We start from the raw sequence: 12,013 nt of genomic DNA on the forward strand, positions 1-12,013 counted from the left end.
TGTTTTCACAGGTGATGCTAATGTATGTTTCCAGCAGCAGTGTCCCTAAAGCTGCAGGGTCTTATTGTTCATTCTTCATGTTGGACTGAACTGTTTCAACTCTTCATAAGTGAAAACCTCAAAGCCCTAAAGGAGTGTTGTCAATATTTTTAGTCACAGGTTAGTCAAATTATTGATGAAATACTTATTGTTTTGCTCTTTTCATCCCTGCTTAAATTACTGTTATTCTCATCTGGTGTGGGAGAAGGAGGCCATCTACAGTATGACAGGAGCAGAGGTGTTTACCCAGAGAAGGAGACCATCTACAGTATGACAGGAGCAGAGGTGTTCACCCAGAGAAGGAGACCATCTACAGTATGACAGGAGCAGAGGTGTGTTCACCCAGAGAAGGAGACCATCTACAGTATGACAGGAGCAGAGGTGTGTTCACCCAGAGGAGACCATCTACAGTATGACAGGAGCAGAGGTGTGTTCTTATTTCATGAACAGATTTCCTGCTTGCCATACTAGAGGGAGATACTGGTTGTCTTTCAATTCAACACCATGGGATGATTGACCTGGATCTTCACCAGACACAGTAGAAATGAGGTCACAGGAAACAGACTGATTTGTGAAGAGGGACTACATCACCCAGAAAGCATTGCAGCAGCGTGTCCCTGGAGGCCCACAGCTTTGTTGGATGTAATGCATTGTTCTCGACCTCTGAGTGTTTGGAAATACGCCTTGTAAACTCGGTGCATCAAGTTGCATGCATTCACGTACCTTGAACCAAGGTCAACCTAAGTACCGAGGTCAACCATAAACGAACAGTACAGCTATCATGCTGGCTTGAAACGGCAGTTGAAAATAGCTTTTCCAGATCAGTCCAAACGTTCCTCCTGTTATAATCAACATGTTTGAATGCTAAAATGATATGGGACTACGTTTTTCTATTGCAACGCTTGAATCACGTTCATAGTTTTGGTTATGACCTGGACAACTTTTGAGCTCTTGTTTTTTTGCTTTTAAAAATAGTTTTTAGAACTAACTGTTGTTTGTTTATATTAAACTACTAGTTTTTGTTGTTTCCACTAAGACTGTAATGTCATTGTAATTGGCAACAGTGTGGTGATTTTAACTCACGTCTCTATAAAGATAAACCACTCCAGTTCTTAGTCCATGAAAAGAGTTTGATTTAATAGTTAAATGGTAACTTGATATAGCTCCTTGTGGTTCGACATTCATATGGTCCCCCTGCCTGTGTGGGATCGAATCCCGGTCCCTGTATCTCCCCTTTATTCATATCTGTCACAATAAACAATAAAACATTTCTTTAAAAAAACAAATCTGATTAGATAAAATCAAATTAATTAACTCATAGTCAATTTCTCAAATGATCTGTATTTTAGAGTTCGCTGTCATATTTATTTTCCCCTGCGTTGTCGGATAGCTCATATTATTAATTGTATAGATGTTTTTAGAGAACTAAGTCTCTGTGACTAAATGGGACTGTTGATGGGTCAGCTAGTTTAGGTACAACAGGCTGCAGTAATGCTGTATGATAGAAGCCAGGCTGCATGTTGCTGTAAAACCCCTAAGAAGATACAAATGTTTGAATCAGGATCCAAGTGCCGTTCGTCCCCAAATTGCACGCGAGAGGAAAGCGGGGAGACGTCACCACCCTACGACATGTAGGGCTGTTGGCACATTCATAATAAGTCAGAAACTAGGAACCGCCGGCTCAGAGTTAAAATTAACGTACGTTATTTACGTAGAGCTTCCGGTTGGTTGATTCTGATACTTTCCAAGTAGAAAAGTTGGGTAGCATCTTTCTACAATGACTTGCCTAGTTCCAACAGCACTTGAATGCCCCACAGGCAGACAGAAAGCCTGGGCATGTACCTTTTTTTATAAAAAAAATATTAAAAAAAAATCTTTGACTTTCAAGAGAGAGCAAAGAAATGCATCCATTTATTGAATAATAGCAGTAACAATAGATCTATAAATTACTTCAGAGATAAGTCGTAAAAATCCCTCAGACAAAATAACAGCTTTGTAACACGTCAGACATATGTACAGTGACAAACAGATTTGACCCTTGACCTCCAAAAGGACAGCCATCCTGGAGAGCTACTGGGTGTGCATTGTGCAGGCTTCCATTCCATCCCTACTTGATTCGACCAAATCAGAAGCTATCAGCTAGTCATGCAAGGCCCTGATGAGCAGTTGAGTAGTTGAATTAGGTGTTAGAGCAGGGCTAAAACAAAAGCCTGCACACTCAGTAGGTCTCCAGAAGAATGGTTGGACACCCCTGTGCTAGATAATACCCAGTAACAGTACTCTACCCAATAGAAGGATCAGATAAATACACAAGTATCTGGACAAACATTCAGAACACAGATGGATCATAATGGTAGTTAATAGGCAGAAGGTGAGGCTCATTTAAAGTCATGTCTCAGTGAGTTTTAGGCTCAAAAATAAATCCCACTAAACCAGTGTCAGCTACATAACATCTGAGAGTTGACATATCAGGAACCAACAGCGGTAGTGTAGCAAGACTGCAAATGTCCAGTAGACAGCAGAGTGACATTTCAGAAAAAGTGTTAAATAACCGTACATTAAAAATAATAATATGCCTGTGTTGTAACTACTACCCAACAACTAAAATCAAGAATGTAAATCTATTTTTTGATCGTTGCTGTATTAGAAGTCATGACTTGGTTTACTGCAATCTTTAGGGTTATTGTACTGAACTTTACTTTAGGCACATATCCACAATCAATAACTAACTATTCATTAATACATTTAGATCATCATGGAATTAGTCAAATCATTAATTCATTTGTCCTGTCAGCTCATTCCTCCATCCACTCACTCATTCTCACATGGCTGTACCTATATTCTATTCTTGCACTAAATACATTCAATCTTCCAGAAATGTCTATGAGCATGCCACAGTACCCACATTGACTGGTCTATATCTCATTCATAGAGAAAAAAATAATTAAGTGTCAATTTAAAACTAACTAGTCCTTTTCTGATTTGTAAGAAAAGATCCCACCTGTCCTGACGTCATAATACCAAAGCCACCAACTCCAAAATGTAGTGGTGACAGCACAGAAGTGGTTCTGTTCATTAAAGTAACTGTCCCGTGTTAATATTTCTATGAAATATGACCTATAATTATGCACAATATGACAAATAGTTCCTTCCGATTAAACCCCCCCCCCAGCTATTCTGTGTTGGAATGGTGTATACCGGTTATTAAAAATATTACTGCAAGTAGACCACTGATTGGCCAGCTCATCCTCCTCTGAGGAAATAGCAAGCATTTTTTATACTGTTTGAGGTGTTTTTTTCCTCCAATTTATGGTTTTGACAAAAATATGAGTATAGGATGAGTCAACACCATTATTTGGGTAGGAGTTAACAGAACAGGAACTTTTAAAAGTGTGATTTAACTGGACAGTTACTTTGAAGTACAGTAGAAGGGATACAGGGGGTGGTGCACTAACATCTGCCTATACAGTATTTCCCATTTAGTTAAACCGTCACCCAATATCTTCATTATTGTAGCTACAAAAACACAGCAGTTGCCTTATCATACTTCAGTAAGTCCAACCCTACTGAGGGATTGAAGAACAGTAAAATATGAAATCACAAAAAAAATCTAAGAAATAAAACCATTCATCCCTTCAATATATTATGATCAGAGCAAAAATATACCTCAACAACAATGTAAACGTCACAAAATAAAATGTAATTCCTTCAGTAGACATTTCAGTGTTTTTACCTCAGATGCCCACTTCGGTAACGTTTTTGTACCCAAACCCTTGTAATACAAGGATCTCCAACTTCAGTCTTGGACAGCCACTGGGTACGCAGGCATTGTTCCAGCCTAGCACCAACACACCGGATTGAAAAAAAATCAAGGTCGAGAGTGAAGACCGTGATCAGTTGAGTATTTGAAACATGTGTGTTAGTGTTAGGAAAGAACAGAATCCTGCACTAACAGTGGCTCTACACAACTAGAGTTGGAGATCTCTGCATTACCGGGACAGTATGTCCTGAGAAGAGGACCTGAGTGTCTGGATAGGGCAGGACAGTGAGGAAGAAGAGAACATAACGAGGTAAAGACTAGGCTATGGGACAGAGCGCAATTGATATACAACTTCATTTGAGATTGTGTTTTCATAATGATAAGCGCCATGCTGGTACCAAACTATTTCATTCTAGTGAGGATTAAAATGACAATGTAAAGTATTCTAGGGAGAGCATTCCTCATTTGCTAGGAGCATAGTGTAATAGCATTAAAACCTACAGGAGAAGAGCAATACAGATTACGCATAAACTTTCTTAACGTATCACATTCCACTTAGAAAGAAAATGTACATTATTGTCATGGAATGTTTGGTACCAACATGGAGGACACTTTGCCAAACTCTGGTGCCCAATCCCAAACCAACCCTAGCCCCCTACCAGCTAGACACCCCAATCCCAAACCAACCCTAGCCCCCAACCAGCTAGACACCCCGATCCCAATCCCAAACCAAACCCCCTTACCAGCTAGACACCCCAATCCCAAACCAAACCCCCCTTACCAGCTAGACACCACAATCCCAAACCAACCCCCCAGACACTTGGATAAGTCCAATCAACATGGTAATAGCTCCATTTATACCCTCTGATCACAGGGCTAGTGGTTGAATTGGGATTATGCAACAGTGGCTGTGGTTAGAGAATGTCCATGATACAGCAGTAATGTTCCTGTATACCAGTCTAGTTTCTGTCCTGTCAGCCATTTCTGTTGCCTCTGCAGAGACACTGAGGCCATGGGACAAAACGGGGCTTGGAGTGAGTGAGAGGTGCCTAGAAAGGTTAGGAGGAACCTGGCCCTGTAGCTTTAGGATCACTAGCGTCCTTGGAAGGCCCCCTGGGCGGCTGAGGAGGCGGCGCTGGCCGCGGCGCTCTGAAAGGTCTGGTTGGTGAGGACCCCCGAAGAGAACTCCTGCTGGGCCTTGGTGAAGTTGGCCCCCGTCCGACGATAGTTGGAGTGGACCTGACAAGGGGGAGAAGGCAGGGGTCAGGCACGATAGACAGGGGATTATTGAAGGGAATGGAGTTGCCTTCTGAATCTTTTCAGGCTGTATTGGCCTTGGTGGGTGGATGTTTTATCCATAATGACGTCAACACATTGCAATAAAGTTTGAATCAATTCTGAAGGATTGAGAGTCCAAAACGTACCATTTTGAGTAGGATGATGGCGAGGACAGCGTTCACAGTGAAGCAGCCGGCCACAACCATCATGACCACAGCTACAGCCATGTTGCTTCTTATCATGGTGATGGACGAAATCCATCCACTGGAAAACAAGACAAATAACACATCCTCATTTACACCTTCAGAAAATAAATCCATAGCAACATAACATCAATGAGGCATACAAAACCCTTTGTCGAACAGAATTATTTTTAGCAAACAGTCACAAACCCACACGATGACCAACAGACAGGCAAAGTTTATTAGGATGACACGGGACAGTGAAGCCTACTTCACAAAAGAAGCAAGACCAAAGGTTTGAGGAGCCAGAAGGGCTTTTCCCACTACTAAGCCGAACCAAACTACTGAGCTGGCCTGGTTACTGGAATCATGTTGAAAATGACAATGTGAAAATAAAATATCTGCACCAACACAATTTGGTTTGGGTCAACACGACAGTGTGAAATAAGGTAAGAGAGATGAGCCGAGTGTCACACACTTACAAAGCAGCCCCCAGGACAAAGAGCACAGCAACAGATTAGCCAGCAGGAGATCTGTCAAAGAGATGCAAGAGAGAAGATGCAGGACCAGATGCACACACACACACGTACACACCCACACACGTACACAAAGATGTGAAGGGAGACCTACACCCACCCAAACACAGTACATATTACACACCCAAAGACACAGTACATATTACACACACACCTGTACTTGTGTGCGCAAATACATACCCAAACATACAGCACTCACACACTTCCGCAAAGAAGATTCCCTGAGATGCTATCTAGTGTATCATGTTGTTTCACTGACCTGTTCCCCCACTTGGGGATCCCCACACACTGGATGATGTAGACAGACACTTGGAAGAAGAAAACAAAGAAGAAGAAGAAGAAGCTGAAGGAACTGTCCGACCTGAAGAACAAACCAGGACAAAGGGTTAACAATCACCCGCACATATATGGACTTCACAATAAAACTAATTAGGTCATGTGGAATTAAGACATTCTACAGTGTTAAGTAGGTTCCAGTCTGTTTTGACTTTAGCAACTCCTTCGTCGTCGTCGTCGTCACAAGGGACTTTACTTATATAAACACTTTTATTCAAAAGAAAAGTAGAACTATATTTGAGCAAAGAACTTGCCTGAAGGCTTTGTACACTGGCCTGTACCAACAGACGAAAGAGACGGGGGTGAAGAGGACGAACCAGAGGATGGACAGACCAAAGTCCACCCCCGCGTTTGGATCGGCCGTGAAGTAGGCCAGGCAGGCCAGAAGGTTCAGGAAGAGTGTGATACTGTGAACTGGACAGACAAAACAAATGAATGTGAGACTAGAAGAAACTGGTGCAGTGTTGGAGAGGAGCTTGGGGACTAATATCTTATGACTAGTACTTTGGGATTGTTGACTGTTGTCATTGACAAGCATGTAATATCATTAATTACTCAATTAAAGGTGCAATATGCAGAAATCACTCCACCAATCCCTGGATGCTAAATTTGGAATAGTTTGCCTAATTTCAGTTTATGTGACAAAACAAGTATAGTGTAGAGAATCATTGGACCATCTAAACCAGTTTTATACCTTTTCCATAACCAAAAATATTGTATTTTCAGCTGTTTGAAGCTGGTGTGGAAAACCGAAAGAGGAAAAAACTAAACTTAAAAACCGAAAACCTAGAAATAGCACACATAGAACAGATCTACTGCTTCTTAGACTTTCTTGAATGTGAATGAGAAATCTATAACTCGTATTTCTATGTGAATTTGGTGGGTTGCCCAAAAAAAGTTACATAGTGCAGCTTTAAGATGCAAGGTGTACGTACACATCCAAAGGTAGTACATCCTCTTGCATATCTTCTGGTACTCTTCAGGGATGTCTTCGTTGAAGTCCTGGTAGAAACAAGGCTTTATGGGGGAAAACTTGGGAAGTGGCGGCCAGTTGTTTTCTTTTGCTGTCAAATAAAGAGTTTACTGCCATGAAGAGTTACACGAGTACATAATCAGACAAAACAATACAAGTACAACGTAACTTAGAAAGATAAAACACTACAGTAGGGAGTCAATTTAAAAGGCAGTGATGGATTCTGTTAAAATGTAACATGTTTCAAGTTAAACTGCAGTTTGTTAGTATCCTGTTTAGTGAATGATTACTGTGAGTATTAATGGAGTTCAGGCCATGAAACTGTGTGTATGCTAATTTAGAAAGGTTGACCTAATTAGATAAAAGGACATTGCCTAGGATCAGAGAGCAGGGTCAGGCCCAGGATGAAGATGGACAGGGTGTGATTCTGACATCTAGGTAAACAAGAGAGGATCATGGACATTCCACAGGAGAAAGGAGGGAAACTCATTGGGGTCATAAAAGGTATAGCTGGGGAGGTGACACCTACAATGGAAGAGCATAAGATGTGTTGTGAGCTTTCTAAATGTATGCACTCAGCTGATGGGATCCTTGGTATTAAACACTTGAAACTTCTCTTGAGCGTGTTTTGGTCTCAATTCCTTATTGCAAAAAGGTTGCAATAGCATTTCTTTTTTAAACAGAAGTTGAATCAACTTTTGTATTTATAATTTGATCAAGACAGATTTCAATTGAACATAATCAAGTGACAATCTATAACTTACTAATGTGGCCTCCAGGCCTGTTCTGGAGCTCCTGCTCTTTCCGATCCAGTTCAGCAGCTTTCTTCTCCAGCTCCTCCTGTTGCCTGAGCAGGTTAGCCTGGGCAGCAGCCGCAGTAGCCTGGTGGACAATGGGAAAGAGCTGTGTTACAAACCACCTTGAACCAAGATGGAGTGTTCGGGCACAAAATGGTTGCAATGCATCAAGTTGGTGGGTACAATGCATTTAATAAGAAGTTCCTTCTCTGCCCAATTATCTCTTCCCATTTGCAGAGAAAATTCATACCAACTCGAGCAATGTGTTTATTACACGGTTGCATTTTCACATGCATTCTATTAAACAAACTAAACCTCCTATAACCCTAGGTCAATTGTTTTTTCATCTTTATATTGTGAGGTAACTTGGAAATGGGACATGTGAAGTCTCAAACAACAATTGGAAGAATGTGTACCTAAACTACACTGTCATTACACAGTACTGGCTTATGTAAATACTACTTTGTCCACTTAAGGTAAAGTAGGACCAAAACCAGGACCCTTGCAAAAAACCTTGAATAGTATGACCAAGTCAGGATGCTTTTCCAGTTCTCTCTGACCTTTGTTTTAATGTGCCTATTTAGATCAATGCACAGATGGGTTGGTTATTTAGTACAAAACCGAGGCACAATTATGGGGCGAAACAGAAGGTGTTGGTTTGGATTGTTTGTGACAACATGTCAACTATATTTCCTCTCCAATGTTTATTGAAAGTATACATATATTTACACGAGTACTTCTCTCAAATACATCGTTATAGTTGTTGGTTAGCTAGCTAGCCAATTTTTGCCATATTAGCGTCGACATGAAATCAGTCAAAACTAGACATAGTATTAAGAACAATATGAAACAAGCTGAAATGATTTGCCTTCATGTGGCCTCGCTTAGCCACTTAGTCATCACAAACAACTCAGGAGTTCAGTGAATTTGAGAGTGTGTTGTACTCAGCTTTGAGCAATAGCTAGAGTCAAAAGGAAGTCCTTGTTTTGTCTAAAATTGTCAGTGTACCACACTGCCAACCTCCCTCCTCCTCATTCAGGTCTCTGTTACTCACTTGTGGGGTGGGCTCCACAACAGAAGCCTGTAGGACAGCTGGTTGGGAGGAGGCAGCAGAGATAGGGATGGTGGTCCCAGTGTGGGTGCCCTGAAACAAACACACACACAGTCAAAATCACAAATAAAAAGAAATATGCATGTAGATATACAAAACCACATGTACATATACTCGTCTGAAATGAAATTAAGCCTCATTCACATCAGAAGACACTCCCAAATCAACATATTTCCTCTGGATGTTTGTCAGATGCATTTGCTTCTTTTCAGGAAGATGATTACGTCACTGTGCCCACATTATATGAATATGCATTGAAAGTAAATGTAATTGCTAAAATATACTTAGTATACATTATTTAACATTCCTTATATTAAGCAAACCAGGCAGCACAGTTTTCTTGTTTATTTTTTAATTCACGGATAGCCACCAGCACACTCCAACACTGACAATTTACAAACAAAGAATGTGTTTAGTGAGTCTGCCAGATCAGAGGCAGTAGGGATGACCACAGATGTTCTCTTGATAAATGTGTTAATTGGACCATTTTCCCATCCTGCTAAGCATTCAAAATATAACTAGTATTTTTGGGTGTCAGGAAAAATGTAGGGAGTAAAAATGTATGGAGTAGAAAGTACATTTATTTTCTTAAGGAATGTGATGGAGTAAAAGTTGTCCAAAATATAAATATACAAATACCCCCAAAAACTACTTATGTAGTACTTTACAGTATTTTAACACCACTTCTCCTGGCTCATCTTACCATAGCACTGGCTGAGAATGGGTTGAATTCCTCAACGGTTTCAATCCCACCGCTGGTGATTCGTGTGACTGAGGCATCCTGTATTAGAGACAACAATATATTTTCTTAGAGTAAAAACACGAAATAACAACATCCCACTGGTTATTTGACTGATAGTTGGTTCTTTCAAGTAATAAAATCCCACGCAAACCTATAGGGGATAGTTCATTAGGCTAGAATTACAATGTGTGAAAACAGAGAATAGCAGGGGGCTATATTCGTTGGCAGCAAGACAGGTGCACTTGCTACGGGTGCATAACTATCATTATTGGTAGGAAATGAGTCCTGACCTTCTTACATGCGTAGGCCAATAAATGGCATATACTCGTCTATTAAAACAACATGCTCCCAGTAGTCGTTTTAATTGAGCGGATGACAGGACAAGTTGTTGATAGCTAGCCATCTATGGGCCTATACAAGTCAAATGGGGCCTAGTTACCTGCTTAGGTAAAGGCTAATAGAACACCTTATACGTGTCCTTATTGGTCTACCAAATATATTGACTGAAATGACTGGCACACAACATTGTCAATCATGCTACGTTCTCTCATCTGAACAAGGAAGTAGACCCAGGCCCAACCCAGCAACCAACCCAACTGGTTTCTGTTGCAGTATATCTTTTACAGCGTTCAGAAGGGAACATAAGGACAACGCAAGTCAGAGCTTACAGTTAGGTCTAAATAAATTGCTCACCTGGAAAGGATTGACATCCACTGCATCTACAAATGGGTTCTCGTCAAATCCCGACATGTTGAGAAAATGTTATCTTCTTCTTTTGGAGGTAAACAAAACGCCAGCTTGTGCCTCTCCTCTGGCTGCTTGTTCCCCAGTCTGTTGATGGTGCTGTTAAGACAGTGCTCAGTGCGCAGGCGTAGCAGGATACGCACACTGCGTCAGCTGATCTGGGGCAGTCTCGAGCGTTCATTTAAAATCAATTATCTTTATTTTTAGAAAATAGGGTACAATTGGTTTCAAATGTGACATTCTCGTGACTTCCTAAATCCTACTCCCATGTCTCAGAGCTGTACAGTGAAGATTCCATTTCATTGATATTTTATTTAACCTTTATTTTATCAGGGAGTCATTTACCAAAGCATGTCTTGAAACCAGTTCAGAAAAGTATTTGTAGGCTATGGTAGGCTTGTAACCATAAATACATTTTTTTAAAAGTATTAGTTTAAACGAAACATGCCTTAATTATATTGCACTGCATATATTATCTGGACTGTAATCTGACATGAAGCTTGATGGTTCTATTTAAGTAATGTCAAATGGTTTGATATTGAAGCGAACCTGTGTCGAACCCTACGCAATCATGCCGACAGGGTTAAACCATTTGGTGGTACATGTAATGTTGTTCATATTAATGAGGATCGCTACACTGCCCCCTCTAAACGGGATGGCACGTCCCGTACTTCGACTACATTAGCCCCTCACACGTACGGCCATACGCTCCGATGGCCTCACGGCTACCATCCCATTTTTAGACACCGATGTAGAGAACGGAGGGACAGGGAAGTAGAAGGCAAACAACCTATGCATCACGCCAATAAGGGTAACCCACTTCAAATCAAATCCATTTATATAGCCCTTTGTACATCAGCTGATATCTCAAAGTGCTGTACAGACACCCAGCCTAAAACCCCAAACAGTAAGCAATGCAGGTGTAGAAGCACGTTGGCTAGTAAAAACTCCCTAGAAAAGCCAAAACCTAGGAAGAAACCTAGAGAGGAACCAGGCTATGAGGGGTGGCCAGTCCTCTTCTAGCTGTGCCGGGTGGAGATTAGAACAGAACATGGCCAAGATGTTCAAATGTTCATACATGACCAGCATGGTCAAATAATAGGTCTGGGACAGGTAGCACATCCGGTGAACAGGTCAGGATTCCATAGGCCGCAGGCAAACAGTATCCACTTGGTGGAATTACGTGGCTCATCTACCGAAGAGTCAGGATTTCAAACTAAATCACATAGTTTAACAGACACCCACTCTATACATGGATGTAATAAGAGTTGTTACACAGCTCTGTCAATTCATTAATTATCTTTATCATAGGCATTTTAAAGTCTAAACATATCGCTTTGGTAAATTTGTATCTTGACAAATCAGCCTGGCAGTTGTCCTGTTCAGTGCAGTCCAGTGGTCAGCTCAGGGTTGAACCATCAGAGTCACTCTTCGGACCAGTGGAGAGATGGAGAACACCAAGTACTATGCAGAGATCGGAGGACCACCGACAGGATAATTTCCCAGTATCTTCTT

The 12,013-nt window shown here is 41.1% G+C and overlaps 1 protein-coding gene across 1 annotated transcript; it reads right to left on the minus strand.

Annotated features, from left to right (window-relative positions):
- Positions 1-1,914: 1,914 nt before the first annotated feature.
- Positions 1,915-10,652, minus strand: LOC109881497 (secretory carrier-associated membrane protein 2). The gene is made up of 9 exons (XM_031812867.1): positions 10,448-10,652; positions 9,716-9,793; positions 8,956-9,045; positions 7,869-7,986; positions 7,067-7,195; positions 6,386-6,545; positions 6,055-6,156; positions 5,224-5,341; positions 1,915-5,038 (listed from the first exon to the last, which is right to left on the minus strand). Exons 1-9 carry the CDS (start codon positions 10,502-10,504, stop codon positions 4,892-4,894), a joined length of 999 nt encoding a protein of 332 aa, XP_031668727.1. The 5' UTR covers positions 10,505-10,652; the 3' UTR covers positions 1,915-4,891.
- Positions 10,653-12,013: the final 1,361 nt, after the last annotated feature.

The sequence above is a fragment of the Oncorhynchus kisutch genome, unplaced genomic scaffold (genome assembly GCF_002021735.2).
Source record: "Oncorhynchus kisutch isolate 150728-3 unplaced genomic scaffold, Okis_V2 Okis03b-Okis08b_hom, whole genome shotgun sequence".
Taxonomy (NCBI): Eukaryota; Metazoa; Chordata; class Actinopteri; order Salmoniformes; family Salmonidae; genus Oncorhynchus; species Oncorhynchus kisutch.